We start from the raw sequence: 13,959 nt of genomic DNA, 5'->3' as shown, positions 1-13,959 counted from the left end.
AATAATAATAATAATAATAATAATAATCATTGTACCGGAAGGTCCACCTTTTCTTTTTAAATTAAGTGGCAGAGCCGGGAATTGAACCCGGGCCTCTGGTGGTGGCAGCTAATCACACTAACCACTACACCACAGAGGCGGACTTTCGTTATTATTAAAATAAAAATAAAGGACAAGTACATTCCTTCGATGACGTGGAATATTTCCTCAAGAGTCGGTATTTTGATATGAACAGCAATACGCTGTACCAAAACGAAGTTCAAAGAAACTGTTTAAAAGTCAGTATTGTGACTAGGAAATTAAAAATATTTTCAAATTGTTCACATGAAAGAAATACATTATTTTCTAACAGTTACTCGCGGTATCCACCCGCAATATACTGTATCACGTTGTTCATGTTGCAATGTTGCTAAGTTTTCGAGGTAATGGAATAATACGCATCACAAATTGAAGAGGAATTAATTTTTATGCATTTTGGTAACTGTTTGAACCTATTACAAATTACTGATATCGATTCATAAATTTGTTAAAAACATTTTTTTCGTAACCCAAACATCAAAAGAGGTATTTGAATATTTTAGTTTTGTGCACCTTTAACATTGACTGCTTCGCTGCACCTTACAAAGCAGATTTTAAATATTGATAAGATAACTACTTATACGATCATCCCAAGTGACCCATGGTAGTGGTCAGTGGAAACGTGTAGATTTGATAGATAAAAACTCAGACAAACGTAGCAACAGAAATTAGTGCGATAAAGTTCTTTCCAAAATAGACCAGATTAATCAGACACCTGACACCTTGAAGGATGAGTTAATGTGTCCGATCAACGTCCCACAATCAAGTAACTTTCCGGTAGCCACAATTTTCGTTTCGCTGTTACAAAATATTGTACTGCTATACACGTTCTAGCCCCGTGCCTGCCTCTTACCCGGAGGTCCCGGGTTCGATTCCCGACCAGGTCAGAGATGTTTACCTGGATCTGAGGGCTGGCTCGAGGTCCACTTAGCCTACGTGATTAGATTTGAGGAGCTATCTGACGGTAAGATAGCTGCCCCGGTCTAGGAAGCCATGAACAACAGCCGAAACAGTCGTTTGGGCTGAGCAGCGGTCGCTTGCTAGGTCAAGGCCCTTCAAGAGCTGTAGTGTCGGGGGGGGGGGGGGGGGTGCATACCATACATGTAGGCCTAGTTGGGATTTCCCCTCGTGTTGGAGGTGAAAGATTCACAGCGGACTTTCCAGTTGCTGCAATATATGGCTGTGGTCAAAATTATTGTCAAAAGGAAATAATTGGAGGATTTCATTGAAAGTGTTCAGAATTCAGAGACTATTGAGTTTAAAGAAAATGCGATAATTGCAAAGACATCCACAATTTTACAGGGAGATGAAGCCTCTATGAAATCGCTCTCCTAACTCTGCTTTATGAAATTCTTTGGATTTCTAAGTTATATTCTCTGAATTGTTACAACCTCCGTGACTCAGGCGGCAGCGTGCCGACCTCTCACCTTTTGGTTGTTCGGCTCCATGGCAAAATGGTTAGCATGTTGGCCTTTGGTCACAAGGGTCTCGGGTTCGATTCGCGGCAGGGTCTGGAATTTTAACCATCATTGGTTAATTTTGCTCGCACGGGGGCTGGGTGTATATGTTGTCTTCATCATCATTTCCTCCTCATCACGGCGCGCAGGTCGCCTACAGGAGTCAAATCAAAAAGACCTGCACCTGGTGAGCTGAACATGTCCTCGGACACTCCAGGCACTAAAAGCCATACGCCATTTCATTACCGTTGGTTTCCGTGGTTCAAATCCAGGTCATTCCATGTTAGATTTGTGCTGGACAAAGCATTTGTGGGAAAGATTGTTCTCCGGGTACACCTGTTTTCTCTGTCATATTTCATTCCAGCAATACTCTTCAATATCATTTCATTTCAATATCATCATATCATTGCCTCAAGAGGAGTGGACAGGCTTCGGCAGCCGGTACAAATCCTATCCTCGCCGCTAGATGGGGTTTCATTCATTCCATTCTTGACCCGGTAGAATGACTGAAAACAGACGTTACCTACGCTATAGTAGAAGGCCTGGACAAGCCGACACATTTCTGGGCGAACGAAGTAGTTCAGACAATGGCCGCTTGGATCGCGTTTATGTTCTGTTGTTCTCATGTTCGGTCTATATCCATATATTGAAGATTCATACAATAAAGCGAAATAATACATTTTTATTATCATTGAGTCCGGTGTGAATGAGATATAAATATATAAAACAACTTAGAACACACTACACTTCATAGAGTTCTTTCATTTTGCACTTGTTTATTACAAAGGAGTAAAGGACAGGGAAATAGGCCTAATAAGAAGTACTGACCCGATTTTTCCCTATTTCTATAATTTCAACACTTTTCTGCTCAGAGGCTTGCTCTTGAATTTGTTTAATAAATCACAGTCATTAGTCACTTTCTTTGCATTATTATCAAGAACAGGCCTAAAAATATTGTAAGTATAACGTGTGTGATGTGTGCTTGATCACAGTCGTGGCACTGAAACGTCTCTTTAAACTTTGGAGCGGTAAGGAATTTCAGCTAACGCCCACGTTGTAAATATTAATACATTTTTAAGAAGAAGAATTTGCATCGGCACTTTGTCGGGGAGGCAGAATTCCCCTCACAATACGTACACCGTAATCTGATTCGAAAAAATGCAAGCTACATATTCTGGAGTTATCATTAGGAGCCGGAAGAGATACTTTTCTGCTGCCCTGTCCAGAAATAGCAAGCCTGCATTTCTCCCGTAAACTCGGATCTTTAGGAAAAAGATGAAAATTTATATTTTTGTATATTTTTTCGCTGTGTCAGATGTGCAGTTAGGCACGCAACAATAAACCATCTTAATAATGTTAATAAAAAATAATGTTATTGGCTTTACGTTCCACTAACTACTTTTTTGGTTTCCGGAGACGCCGAGGTGCCGGAATTTTGTCCCGCAGGAGTTCTTTTACGTGCCAGTAAATCTACCAACACGAGGCTGACGTATTTGAGCACCTTCAAATACCACCGACTGAGCCAGGATCGAACCTGCTACGTTGGGGTCGGAAGGCCAGCGCCTCAACCGTCTGAGCCACTCAGCCCGGCAATAAACCATCTTAACCTACAGTATGGAAAGAGAAACTTGACGGTAATTGGCCCCAGGGGCTCTAAAATTTTGACCGTGGGTTGGCAACCACGGGGCCCTTATCTGAGTCCTGGCATTTCTTCCACTTACTTTGCCAACCTCCTCACTTTCATCTATCCTTTCCGACCTTCCTTAGTCAACTCTAGTTCTTTGCCGACCCCGACGCTATTAGGTTTCCGAGGGCTAGGGAGTCTTTTATTTTCACGCCCTTCCTGGCCCTTGTCTTCCTTTAGCCGATACTTTCATTTTTCGAAGTGTCGGACCCCTTCCAGTTTTCTCTCTGATTAGTGTTATATAGAGGATGGTCGCCTAGTTGTACTTCCTCTTAAAACAATCACCACCACCACCACCACCACCTTGACGGTAATTTGGAAGCACATAACTAAACTAATGTTAAATGCATCTCAGCAACCATCCATATATTGCAAATCGTGAGACCAAATAAATTTAAAAACTCTTCATATTTCATGTTAGATGAGGCCTTACCTTATAAAATAAAGTCATCATAGAATTCACGCCAAACAACAGAACATAAACGCGAACCTAGCGGTGGAAAAGAGAAAAACTATTACCCCGCTTTTAATGCAAGAATTTGGCTTTCTGTCCAGGCCGTCATATCCTGCTAACTTTCAAAATTTTGTTGTATGACGCTGCAATTATTTAACTTGTTATAATGTAGATATGTTATGAATTTGTGGAAAAGAATTCAACTAGGATGATTCGCTAATGATCATATTCAACAAGAAATAATTATGATATGTTTTAAAACTCTTTTCCAGACGAAACGGTAAAAAGCGATCGTGAGACTTAAACACGTTTTATTTCTTATCATCATATCAACATAAGAGCCAAGTGAAGATATTTTCAATTGCGTGAAGAGAAGCGGTCATTCTTCAAATATGCAGAGGCATTTAAGGCAACATTCCTCTGCTGACGCTCAGGGCGTCCATTCTAACGATGAAGTAAGGTTTTAGCGAACGATATGAAAGTATGATCATTGAGGTTTAGGGGCATAAATCGTGCTCAATAGCTTTATTGGTGAAATTGATCCTGAGCTTTGAAAATAATGTTGGTTTGTGAGGGGTACACAATGAAGCAACAGCAAGGAAAGAAGAGATATTGAAAGTGGTGTTGTGCATCGGGTAGTTGGAATAGAAGTAATGCAGGGAATCAGGGAAGACAAAGTAACGCAGAGATTGAAGAATCCATGTATCAGTAGAAAGGTACGCCACAATTTGCACAATGAAAATGAAAATCTACACTTGTTTTCCAGTCATTGACCGAGTCAGGAATTAAATGAATGAATCATATATAGGCTATTAGTACGATGGGGTCACCACTCCCAAAGTGATTTATAAATGACTGATAGATGCTATGCAATGAGAATGGAGAGTGTTGCTGGAATGAAAGATGACAGGGAAAACCAGAGTACCCGGAGAAAAACCTGTCCCGCCTCCGCTTTGTCCAGCACAAATCTCACATGGAGTGACCGGGATTTGAACCACGGTATCCGGCGGTGAGAGGCCGACGTGTTGCCGTCTGAGCCACGGAGGCTCCTACATTTTACACAATATGAACTAAAAATGTTCGATTTATCTCAACGTCAAATGTGAGTTTTATCAACTATTAAAGAGTACTTTTGGCACAGATCACAAGCAGTTGAGTAACTGTAATAACATATTGCTTCAAGATTCAATCATCAATCATAATCTGTTGTAACAGATCTGTGTTTAGGACTGTCGCACAAATGACAGTTTCCCTATCCATTGTTAACGTACTCTTTTCTTAAATGATTTCAAAGAGCTTCGGAATTCAGGAGAATCAAAATGAATGTAGAGCAAATAATAGCCTTAAGCAATCACCAAAAAGTCAGTGTTAGAGTTCCCAGCACATACCATATTGAATTTGCTATAAGTGACAATTAGCCTGTTCACTGGATACAATCAATGTATAGTAGCTTATTTTGAAAAACAAAGCGAAAATTAAATTTAAACTAAAATGTTAAGCATGAACTAATATAAAACAAAACCACATTGTCTAATCAATCAAGCACAATATAAATATGTCACATTGAATGCGTTTGGACTGAACATCATCATTTAATCTCTCTGCAAGGAGAAAATATAGCTGGTTAATTTTATGAATCGCACTGAACTCGGAGCAACTAATTCTAAATTCTTTGTAGTGACTAACTTTAACTGATGATCAAGAAGAATGATTTTGGTTTTCTGAAATATTTCTAAAATAAAGGAAAAAGAAAATATACGTAGATTTGTTTGATTTGATGGCTCGTATCTCTAAATGCAACAAAATGTTCCCTACCTCGTATCTTAAATATAATTCAAAAAACATTCGATACCTCGTATCTTAAATTGAAAAATAAGTAGGTATCTCGGTTTGTGCCATATACTAACTAAGAGCTGCCTCATACCTACAGGAAGCAGGTTGTTGCTTGACAGATTTGGAGAGAGACAGAAAGAGAAAGAGGCCGTATAAATATGCTTAAGGTCATTTATTGCAACAAGTTAGTTATCCAAGACCATGTGTTCGCCACTTTATACCAATAAGAAAACACATAATTACTGCTTATATTCGTAAAACAGTGAACTATACATTGGATCGTTCAATCAAGAGAAGAATGTCTTACGAATACCAACGAAATATTCTGAACTACAGTACTGTATGTACTCTAGAACTTACCTGACTCTTCATAGGATCTGTGTTGATCTGACACATATATAATCCCCGATCTTCTTCCTGCACGTTCTTCACGTGAAGATTCCAAGTGGAGAAGTCATTGTGCGTCACAGATACTCGCGGGTTATGCGTTATCACGTGATCGTGGATTGCCTGGATGGCTTTCGTATCTGCCTTCACCCATCCTACCTGCAAAGAAAGGGACCGATTACTAGAAGCAAACAAAATACTGGATATGTAATGAATATTTCGGAATATTTGGGATCTGTTTCAGGCACTACGGAAAAATGAAATCCAAAAATCCAAATCTGCCGAAGAAGACAGGCATCTTAAAATAAAGTCAAGGCTGCCCCCTCTCCATTCGCTGGTGTTGTCGCGGCGCTCAAATAGAAATTACGAAACGATGTTTCTGAATGCGTCCAGCCTCCGGACTGCTCTGGAACGATTGGCCCAGGTATATATAAGACTGGAGTAACTTGCCAGTTAGTTAGTTCGGTTCAATGTTAACTCAGCCAGTCAGTGGAAGAGTGGGAGTTGAGAGCGGCAGTCTGTTGGAGTGTCCATCCGTAGAACTGAGGACTCGTTCTGTATGCCTGTCATCGTGTGTGTCTCTCTTGGGCCAGACGCTGTGTAGCTAATAGTATGTGTGTGTGTGTGTGCTGTAGCGGAGTGGAGGAGAACACTGGATATCAGCATGAGGCTGTGAACGGAGCTCTACCGGATTGCGTGGACAGCGAATATCATCCTGGACAGCGAGACTGACGTGTGCAGAATGTGAACAGTGGACTGGGACAGCGACAACAAAGTAACTGTGTGATTGAGTGAGACTGTACTGCTAGTGAACGAAGACTGGGTGTGACTGAACTTTGAGAATAAGAGAGAGAGAGAGTACTGTGAGATTGTGTGTCCTTTACTATCAGTGTAAGTTGTGATCTCGGAATGCCTGCATGTGTTAATGTGTAGAATAAGTAATTAGCTAATAAATTTTAGTTTAACGCTACCGGTTTCTGTATTTATTAATCTACCCCGCCAACACGTTACAATATATTAATTTGTTTCTAAGTATCAAAAGAAGGGGTTTTCTTATGATAAAGCACGCAGGAGATGGAAGAAGTTATAACGCCATGCTGTTCATCGCTGTGGTAGTTAAGGATAAACATTGGCTGGATCGTCAGCGCTTTTTAACATTAGTACCATGAAAACGACGATGAGGTCAGATTCTTACAAACAACTGTATCGTTAAAACAAAAAGGATATTCCACGAAAGACATGGAAGTGGAAGGCTGACAGATTTCCAAGTTCACGCAAATCTAATGTCATTGAGATTGAAAAAGGAAAAAAGTGGATACAAATGTGAGAAGAACAGAAGTAAGTGGAAACATTGCATGACTAAACTGAATCCCGTAGTTGTTACTCTGCACTTGCAAGCTGTAAACGCTGAGAAAAGAGAGTGTAAGAAGGTGGGAGTATTTTCTTCGAATTTGCTGCACGTCACTCCGATACACATAGGTATTATGGCGACGAAGGGATAGGGAAGGGATAGGAGCAGAAAGGAAGGTACATCCCCAGCACTTGTGTTGTTTGAAAAGTGAGAAACCACGGTAAACGATCTTCAGGGCTGCCGATAATGGGATTCGAACCCACTACCTCCCGAATGCAAGCTGACAGCTGCGTGCCTCTGGGAGGCCTGCCGTACTCCATCAGAGTGCGGAATAAAAGCTAAAATAAAAATACTTAAAATGTTCTAGCCCATACGTTTCATTCTTAACTCAGCCGTGAATTCAACTCACGAAAGCCCAGAACGTTTTTTAAAACATCAAAGAATTCATCAGTAATTTTATTACCGATTTGTCCGCTGAAGGTCCAAAATAATATACTTCCATACTAGTTGTTAAAAGAAATGTGTTCGTTTATCAATAATAAGCAGGATATTCTTAATTTATTCATCATCAACTCATCAATATTCTCATGCATACAGTACATAATGTTCCACTACATCTTACATAATTCTAGTAGCACAAATTATCTTCTGATCAGGTACACATTAAAATTTACCCTTTGAGTGTATTAGGCTGCCACTTAGATAACAAAAATTATAAGTGTCTCTTAACATAAAATATTGTTTGCTCAAGATGGATTATTCCGTCATGAATATAAATTAATATTTCTGTATTGATTAGTACAACATTGACTCATGTGCGCTCGTACGGCCTTCGGTCGATTCCTAGACAGGATGCTTGATTACCGTAACTTCACTGTGCAAACCTAACATAACTACCACCTGCCCTGCCTTACAAGTGAGAGTGTAACCGTGGGACAGTCGATCGAGCATCATTACCTTGGAGGTGGATAATACCACGAGCACTGAGACTGTGACCATCAAGCATTAACTTTAATGGACTTACCTTGTCGCCTGTATGCTCACCACACGCCTTCCAAAGCAAGTGAGGTATTTTTAGTTGAAAAATGAATGGATGACGTATTTAGCAAGGACAACACGAGTAATACAAGGATGTTCTAAGGCCTAATAGGAAAAAGTTTCAAATTGACGTTAGTAATTGGAACATCCGATCAGCCGATGTGGAGAGGTATTGCGCGCGAGGAACTAAATCATTTTGAACAAGAGGTAGGATGTCAAGAGGCCGAGGAAGGAAATCGAAGAATAGAACGTGAAATTCAGAACAGATATGACCAACAGGCTCTACAACATCATCGAGTTTTGCCAGTTTTGCCGTAAAAGAATTGTGGCAGAGCTTGTGGGTCTCTTTAGCCACCTATCCATAATCAATAACTCTGAGGCACTAAGAAGACATTATTATACTAGCCATTGTGTGAATGCCTATGATGATAGTTGGTTGAAATACACATCGCTTACTTAAGATCTAGCAGCGTGTTGCTTGTACTTTCATATATGGTATGCTCTCAAGACAAACGACACTAAAATTTTGCTCATCTGCTGTTCACGTTTCCCAAGCAACGAGGTATTTATTTGTTAAATATAACAGTCTACCATATTTTGAGATCAGATTTGTGTTGATTTTTACAATTATGGTTCTTAAAAGAAAGGAGAAGTTGTTTATCGTGGAACATTATTTCCAGTCATACGGGGTGAAGCATCAGAATAGGCCGGGTTCACGTTAATGAACACTAAGAGGAGTGATTTTGTAAGCAGGCACCAATTAACACCAATTAGCTGACAATGACAAGTTCCATGCATGATATCAGTGTTATATCAACGAAAGGGGACTACACGGCGCTCAAGTTGTGTCAAAATAAGCGAGAATCATGAACGGTTTCTCGAACAGGTGTTGCAGTACCTCAGCACGGGACAGTGACTTACTTACTCTTTTGCGACGAAAGTTTGAGCTCGCCATATTTCGCGTAGAACTCTATTCCATTACGGTACTCTTCCTACACACACGGTAGCCCCTGCCTGTCCTAAGAGGCGATCAAAAGGAGTCCCAGGGGCTCTGAAATTTGAGTGTGGGTTGGCGACTACGGGACCCTAGCTGATTCGTGGCATCGCTTTCGGTTACTTGTCACAATATCCTCACTTTCATCTAACATACCTGACCTCCCTTGGCCAACTCTTGTTCTTTTCCTATCCCAACGCTGTTGGGATAGGGAGGCTTTCATTTTCATGCCCTTCGTGGCCCTTGTCTTTCTTTCTACATTTTTCGAAGTATCCTTCCATCTCTTTCCTCTGATTAGTGTGAATAGAGTATTGTTGCCTAGTTGTAGGTACTTCCTCTTCAAGCAGTATTTACCACCACCAAACAAATAACAAACCAAACAAACCCCATGGCACTACAGCCCTTGAAGGGCCTTGGCCTGTCAAGCGACTGCTGCCCAGCCCGAAGGCCTGCAGATTGCGAGGTGTCGTGTGGTCAGCACGATGATTCTTCTCGGCCGTTATTCTTGGCTCTCAAGACCGGGGCCGCTATCTCACCGTCAGATAGCTCCTCAATTCTAATCACGTAGGCTGAATGGACCTCGAACCAGCCCTCAGGTCCAGGTAAAACTCCCTGTCCTGGCCTGGAATCGAATCTGGGACCTCCGGGTAAGAGACAGGCACGCTACCCCTACACCGCGTGGCCGGCAATTACTACCACCACCACCACCACCACCACCACCACCACCACTTTTTAAAGCATGTGAATCACCTACAAATATTTCCGAACTACGCAAGAAGATAACTCATTTTTCTGCGCTTATAGTTACATTTGTACATCAAAATGTTCGATAATCATTAGAAACTTTATGAGAAATGGTTGGTATGTAATGGTACATATCTTGAACATCTTTTATCCGTATTTATGTGTATCATCAAACATTGAATATGTGGTAGATTTAGGGATTAAAATTCAGTATTGACTGAAACGTGGTGCACTCAGCCTCAGGCAACACAGCACGTTTTGGAACAATTCAACCATTTTCTGTCACATTACGCTATCCATGTAAAAAGATTCAAGAAATAGTGGAAAGAAATTAATTTAATTGGATTCGAATTCATTGGTTGACATTATCACGAAGCTTTATACTACTCTGAAATGCAGTTGCATTAAATACAAAAATAGCATTTAAACGATGCTGATAATTTTTACCAAATACCTTTAAAAGGAATCTCGTCAAAGCCATTATACTTGCGTCCTGAACTAATAATTTATTGAATCAATGGAAGGGATGGAAGTCAGTAAGATTATCTGAGACCCTACATTCTACATTTTTCGCCAGTCCCATAGTTGGGAATCGTCTCTGCACACACACACACACACACACACACACACACGCGCGCATTCACACACACAATGAGTAGGCCTGAAAATTTTTGTACGCAGCAAGGTAACAGGTATTTTGTAATCTTAGATTTTTCTGTGCTCATTTCTAATTTACGTTATCATAAGCCGGCGCGACGTGACGATACAGAGCCTACGACGACTGCATGTGAAAGGGCATACTGAAAATTGAATACGGTAGCCTATTCTGAAGAACTAACATATTACATCGATCAACGTTAAATATCAGAATAAATACCAAATCATCACTAACTCTATGATAATACTCTCCACGCGACCAGCCCTGGTAGACACAATCATAGCGGATTCATTTCATACGCGTGGAAAATATGCTCAGCTAATGATAATACAAAAGTGAAAACATTTCCAATAATTTGCAACATGTTTGGTATTTTTGGAATCCTCGTGTTTCATAATGTATATCAAAGCTTATTTATATTCGCAAATGTGAAATTCTACGGTACTTTTATTAATATTGACTATATATGTAAATATATTACAAAGTTGTTTCAGTCTATCAAAGTACGGTATTAATGAAAGATATTTAATCTGCCAATAAGCGATTTTTTCTCTCTGGCACCCATCAATTCTGATGTAAACGTGCAAACTAAGGAAGTTTGAGTTTTGCACATTCTAAATCTTAATATTCGTAACTCATATCTTGTAAGGGATCGACAAAGTTCCGATAAGAATTCTTTTTATGGTTCTAAAAAGTGTCCGCCTTTTTTTTTGCATGATTCAGTTTTTCCAATTACATTCAGTAGCTTTTATTAGTATCACTTTCATCTGGAACGGAATGTGTTTGAATGTGGCCATCTACAGCTCAGAAAATTCTTCTAACTCATGCTTATTACAAAGAGTAATGCTCGAATGTGTGTTCGAATTTATTTTAAGAGAATCGGTTAAATGACAAAACATCAGTTATAACGAATATATGTATATCTTTGTGATCGAATTATTGTCAACACAATTCCTATTTAAACAGAACTACCATCTATAAAAGTACCTGAACATTTCGTGGATAAAGAATTTATGGATAGTACTGTTAAGACTAGAAAACAATGTTTTATTGAATTAATTTAATCTGAGATGTCTCAATCAGTATACAGAAAATTTTATTCAGTTCAATTATATTCAACAATGAGTGAAAATATTAATTAATTACTGGCTATTCACAAAAGTCACTTGTCTTCACGGCGGTATTTGCCCTGAGGGGGTTATTCTCCGTATAATTGACTGAAGGGTCACACCTTTCACTAAACTGCACACGCACGACAGTAATTTCACGCATAGTTACTCAACACTCAGCACAACATAAGAAAACAGCCTCTCCGAGGCGAGCCCACTTCTGTACCGGACGGAAGGTCGCTCATTCAACAAAGTAACACAGAAATTAGGTCGTGGGGAGAAGATCATAATGTCACAAGTTTCTGCACCGTTATGCTAAAATATCGCAATGGAATCAGTGACGTAAAGGGTTAATGACTCGAAACGCGAAACTACGGAGTGTATAAAGATCTAAAGGGTTATAAGTCGTAATAAATACTCATTGGTCATTTGTCACTGCTATATGAAAATATATATCTATATAAAAAATGGTACCGATCATGTGTCTGTACATTGACTATTTTGGCGAAATTTCCGTACAGTTATCCGTTTCAGGTGTAATAATGATCATCTGCATATGTTTTAGCTTTGGTGTCTGTTTGTTTGAGTTCTTATAACATGAATACCACTGATACATTTCTGTCAAAATTGATATTTGGAATTCACCTGTCTTTGGGTATGTTTTAGGGACAATATTGTTTCTGAATACTTAAATTTACTGGAGAATTACCCGAAACCGAAACCATGATTTTGTACTCCCAAAATATGCACATCAAAAATAATGGAAATATACCACCTTTAATGGAAATCGATTTCTATAACTTTTTTCTAAAATGCATCATTTCGATACGAGGATTAATGAGGGAGATATAATTAACGGACGGTTTTACAGCACAAGTCCCAAGGGACTTAACTCAAAAGCGGGTGCGTGTAAAGAGTATTTCTTATAACTTGAAAACTACTGAAGATATTTCAACCAAATCTTATATTTAGCATCCGCCAATCCAAGGGAAAGATTTAAGGTCCGTACCATTTCAAATTCCCGGAATGGACTGTGGGTTTATAGGGAACCGAAAACAGTGATTTTACTTTCTCACAATATATACAAGACCAACCTGACTGGAAATCGAACAACCTTGATTGAAATCGACTTATAAAACTATTTTCTCATGTACATTTTTTCGACAGGTGGATTAATAAGGGAGATATCATGAATGGTCGGTTTTGCAGGCTGAGTCCAGTGGACATAGACCAAAATGTGTTGCATGTGGAGCAGTTTCCTCATCTCTCTGTATAAATAATATCGCAACGGCCGTGTGTCTGTACATTAACTCTTTTGGCTAAATTTTCGTACAGCTATCCGTTTAAGGGTTAAAATAACAATCTGCATAAGTGATTCAAGGTATGAATTATGCGGGTGAAAAGTGCAAAATTTACTTACATTCGAGAAATAGAGACAAATCTAATGTATTAAGGAGAGAGACGCCAAAAAGTCATAGGACTTCCCGAAACATTTGTTCCGATTTAATCCGTTCCTGCTAATTTGTCCAGAGAGGTACTGTGTACCAAACTGATACGCACCAGGCTATTTGTTCTGGGGAGATTTGTTTCCCTGCATGTTTATCCAGAGTTCTCCCACTACGGAATGCAGAAATCTATAGGATAAAATAATGCTGAGAAGAGATTCTATTTCGACCTCGCACTATTACACAGTTCAAGAGAAATTATGACCCTATGACTTGAGATAACGCAGAAATTCTCCGCTGTTCTTGTATCTATCATACTGATGCACAGTAGGCGAAATCTAGTGGTCCACTTCGCATTTCCTTCTTTTATTTTTTGAAAGACAGCACTTTGCAATCGAACAATCTGATGGGAAATCTCGGCATCCCCACTCCGAATTTTCTACAGAAATTCATAAATGGAAGGATGTATCTTCTTCATTCCATGATGAAGTCTATAGTGCCACCCTTCAATGTGTGCTTGTGTTTCTGGATAATTGTTCGACTGTAGATGTCGTTCAAAATAATTCCCTATCTCCATACGGAAAACCGGACCCAGATCATCTCGTCATCTCCAGCGATAAAACACATAATTATCTTTCCTGTGCTGTTACGAATTGTCAGGGTTTTGATTTCCAAACTTGGGACCAATTACTGCGGTACGAGTTGCCGGGAACGGAATCCAAGCATG

General features: G+C 39.6%; 1 protein-coding gene across 1 annotated transcript in view; it reads right to left on the bottom strand.

The window, feature by feature from the left end:
• Positions 1–13,959, bottom strand: part of LOC136864518 (lachesin-like) — an 853,163-nt gene that overhangs the window by 571,671 nt on the left and 267,533 nt on the right. Inside the window, exon 3 of the mRNA XM_068226232.1 lies at positions 5,867–6,052. Within this exon, the coding sequence (XP_068082333.1) occupies positions 5,867–6,052 (186 nt within the window). The remainder of the gene's footprint in view (positions 1–5,866; positions 6,053–13,959) is intronic.

The sequence above is a fragment of the Anabrus simplex genome, chromosome 1, assembly GCF_040414725.1.
Source record: "Anabrus simplex isolate iqAnaSimp1 chromosome 1, ASM4041472v1, whole genome shotgun sequence".
Classification (NCBI taxonomy): Eukaryota; Metazoa; Arthropoda; class Insecta; order Orthoptera; family Tettigoniidae; genus Anabrus; species Anabrus simplex.
The sequence above is the reverse complement of the archived record's forward strand: the minus strand, read 5'-3'. Positions and strand labels throughout refer to the sequence as shown.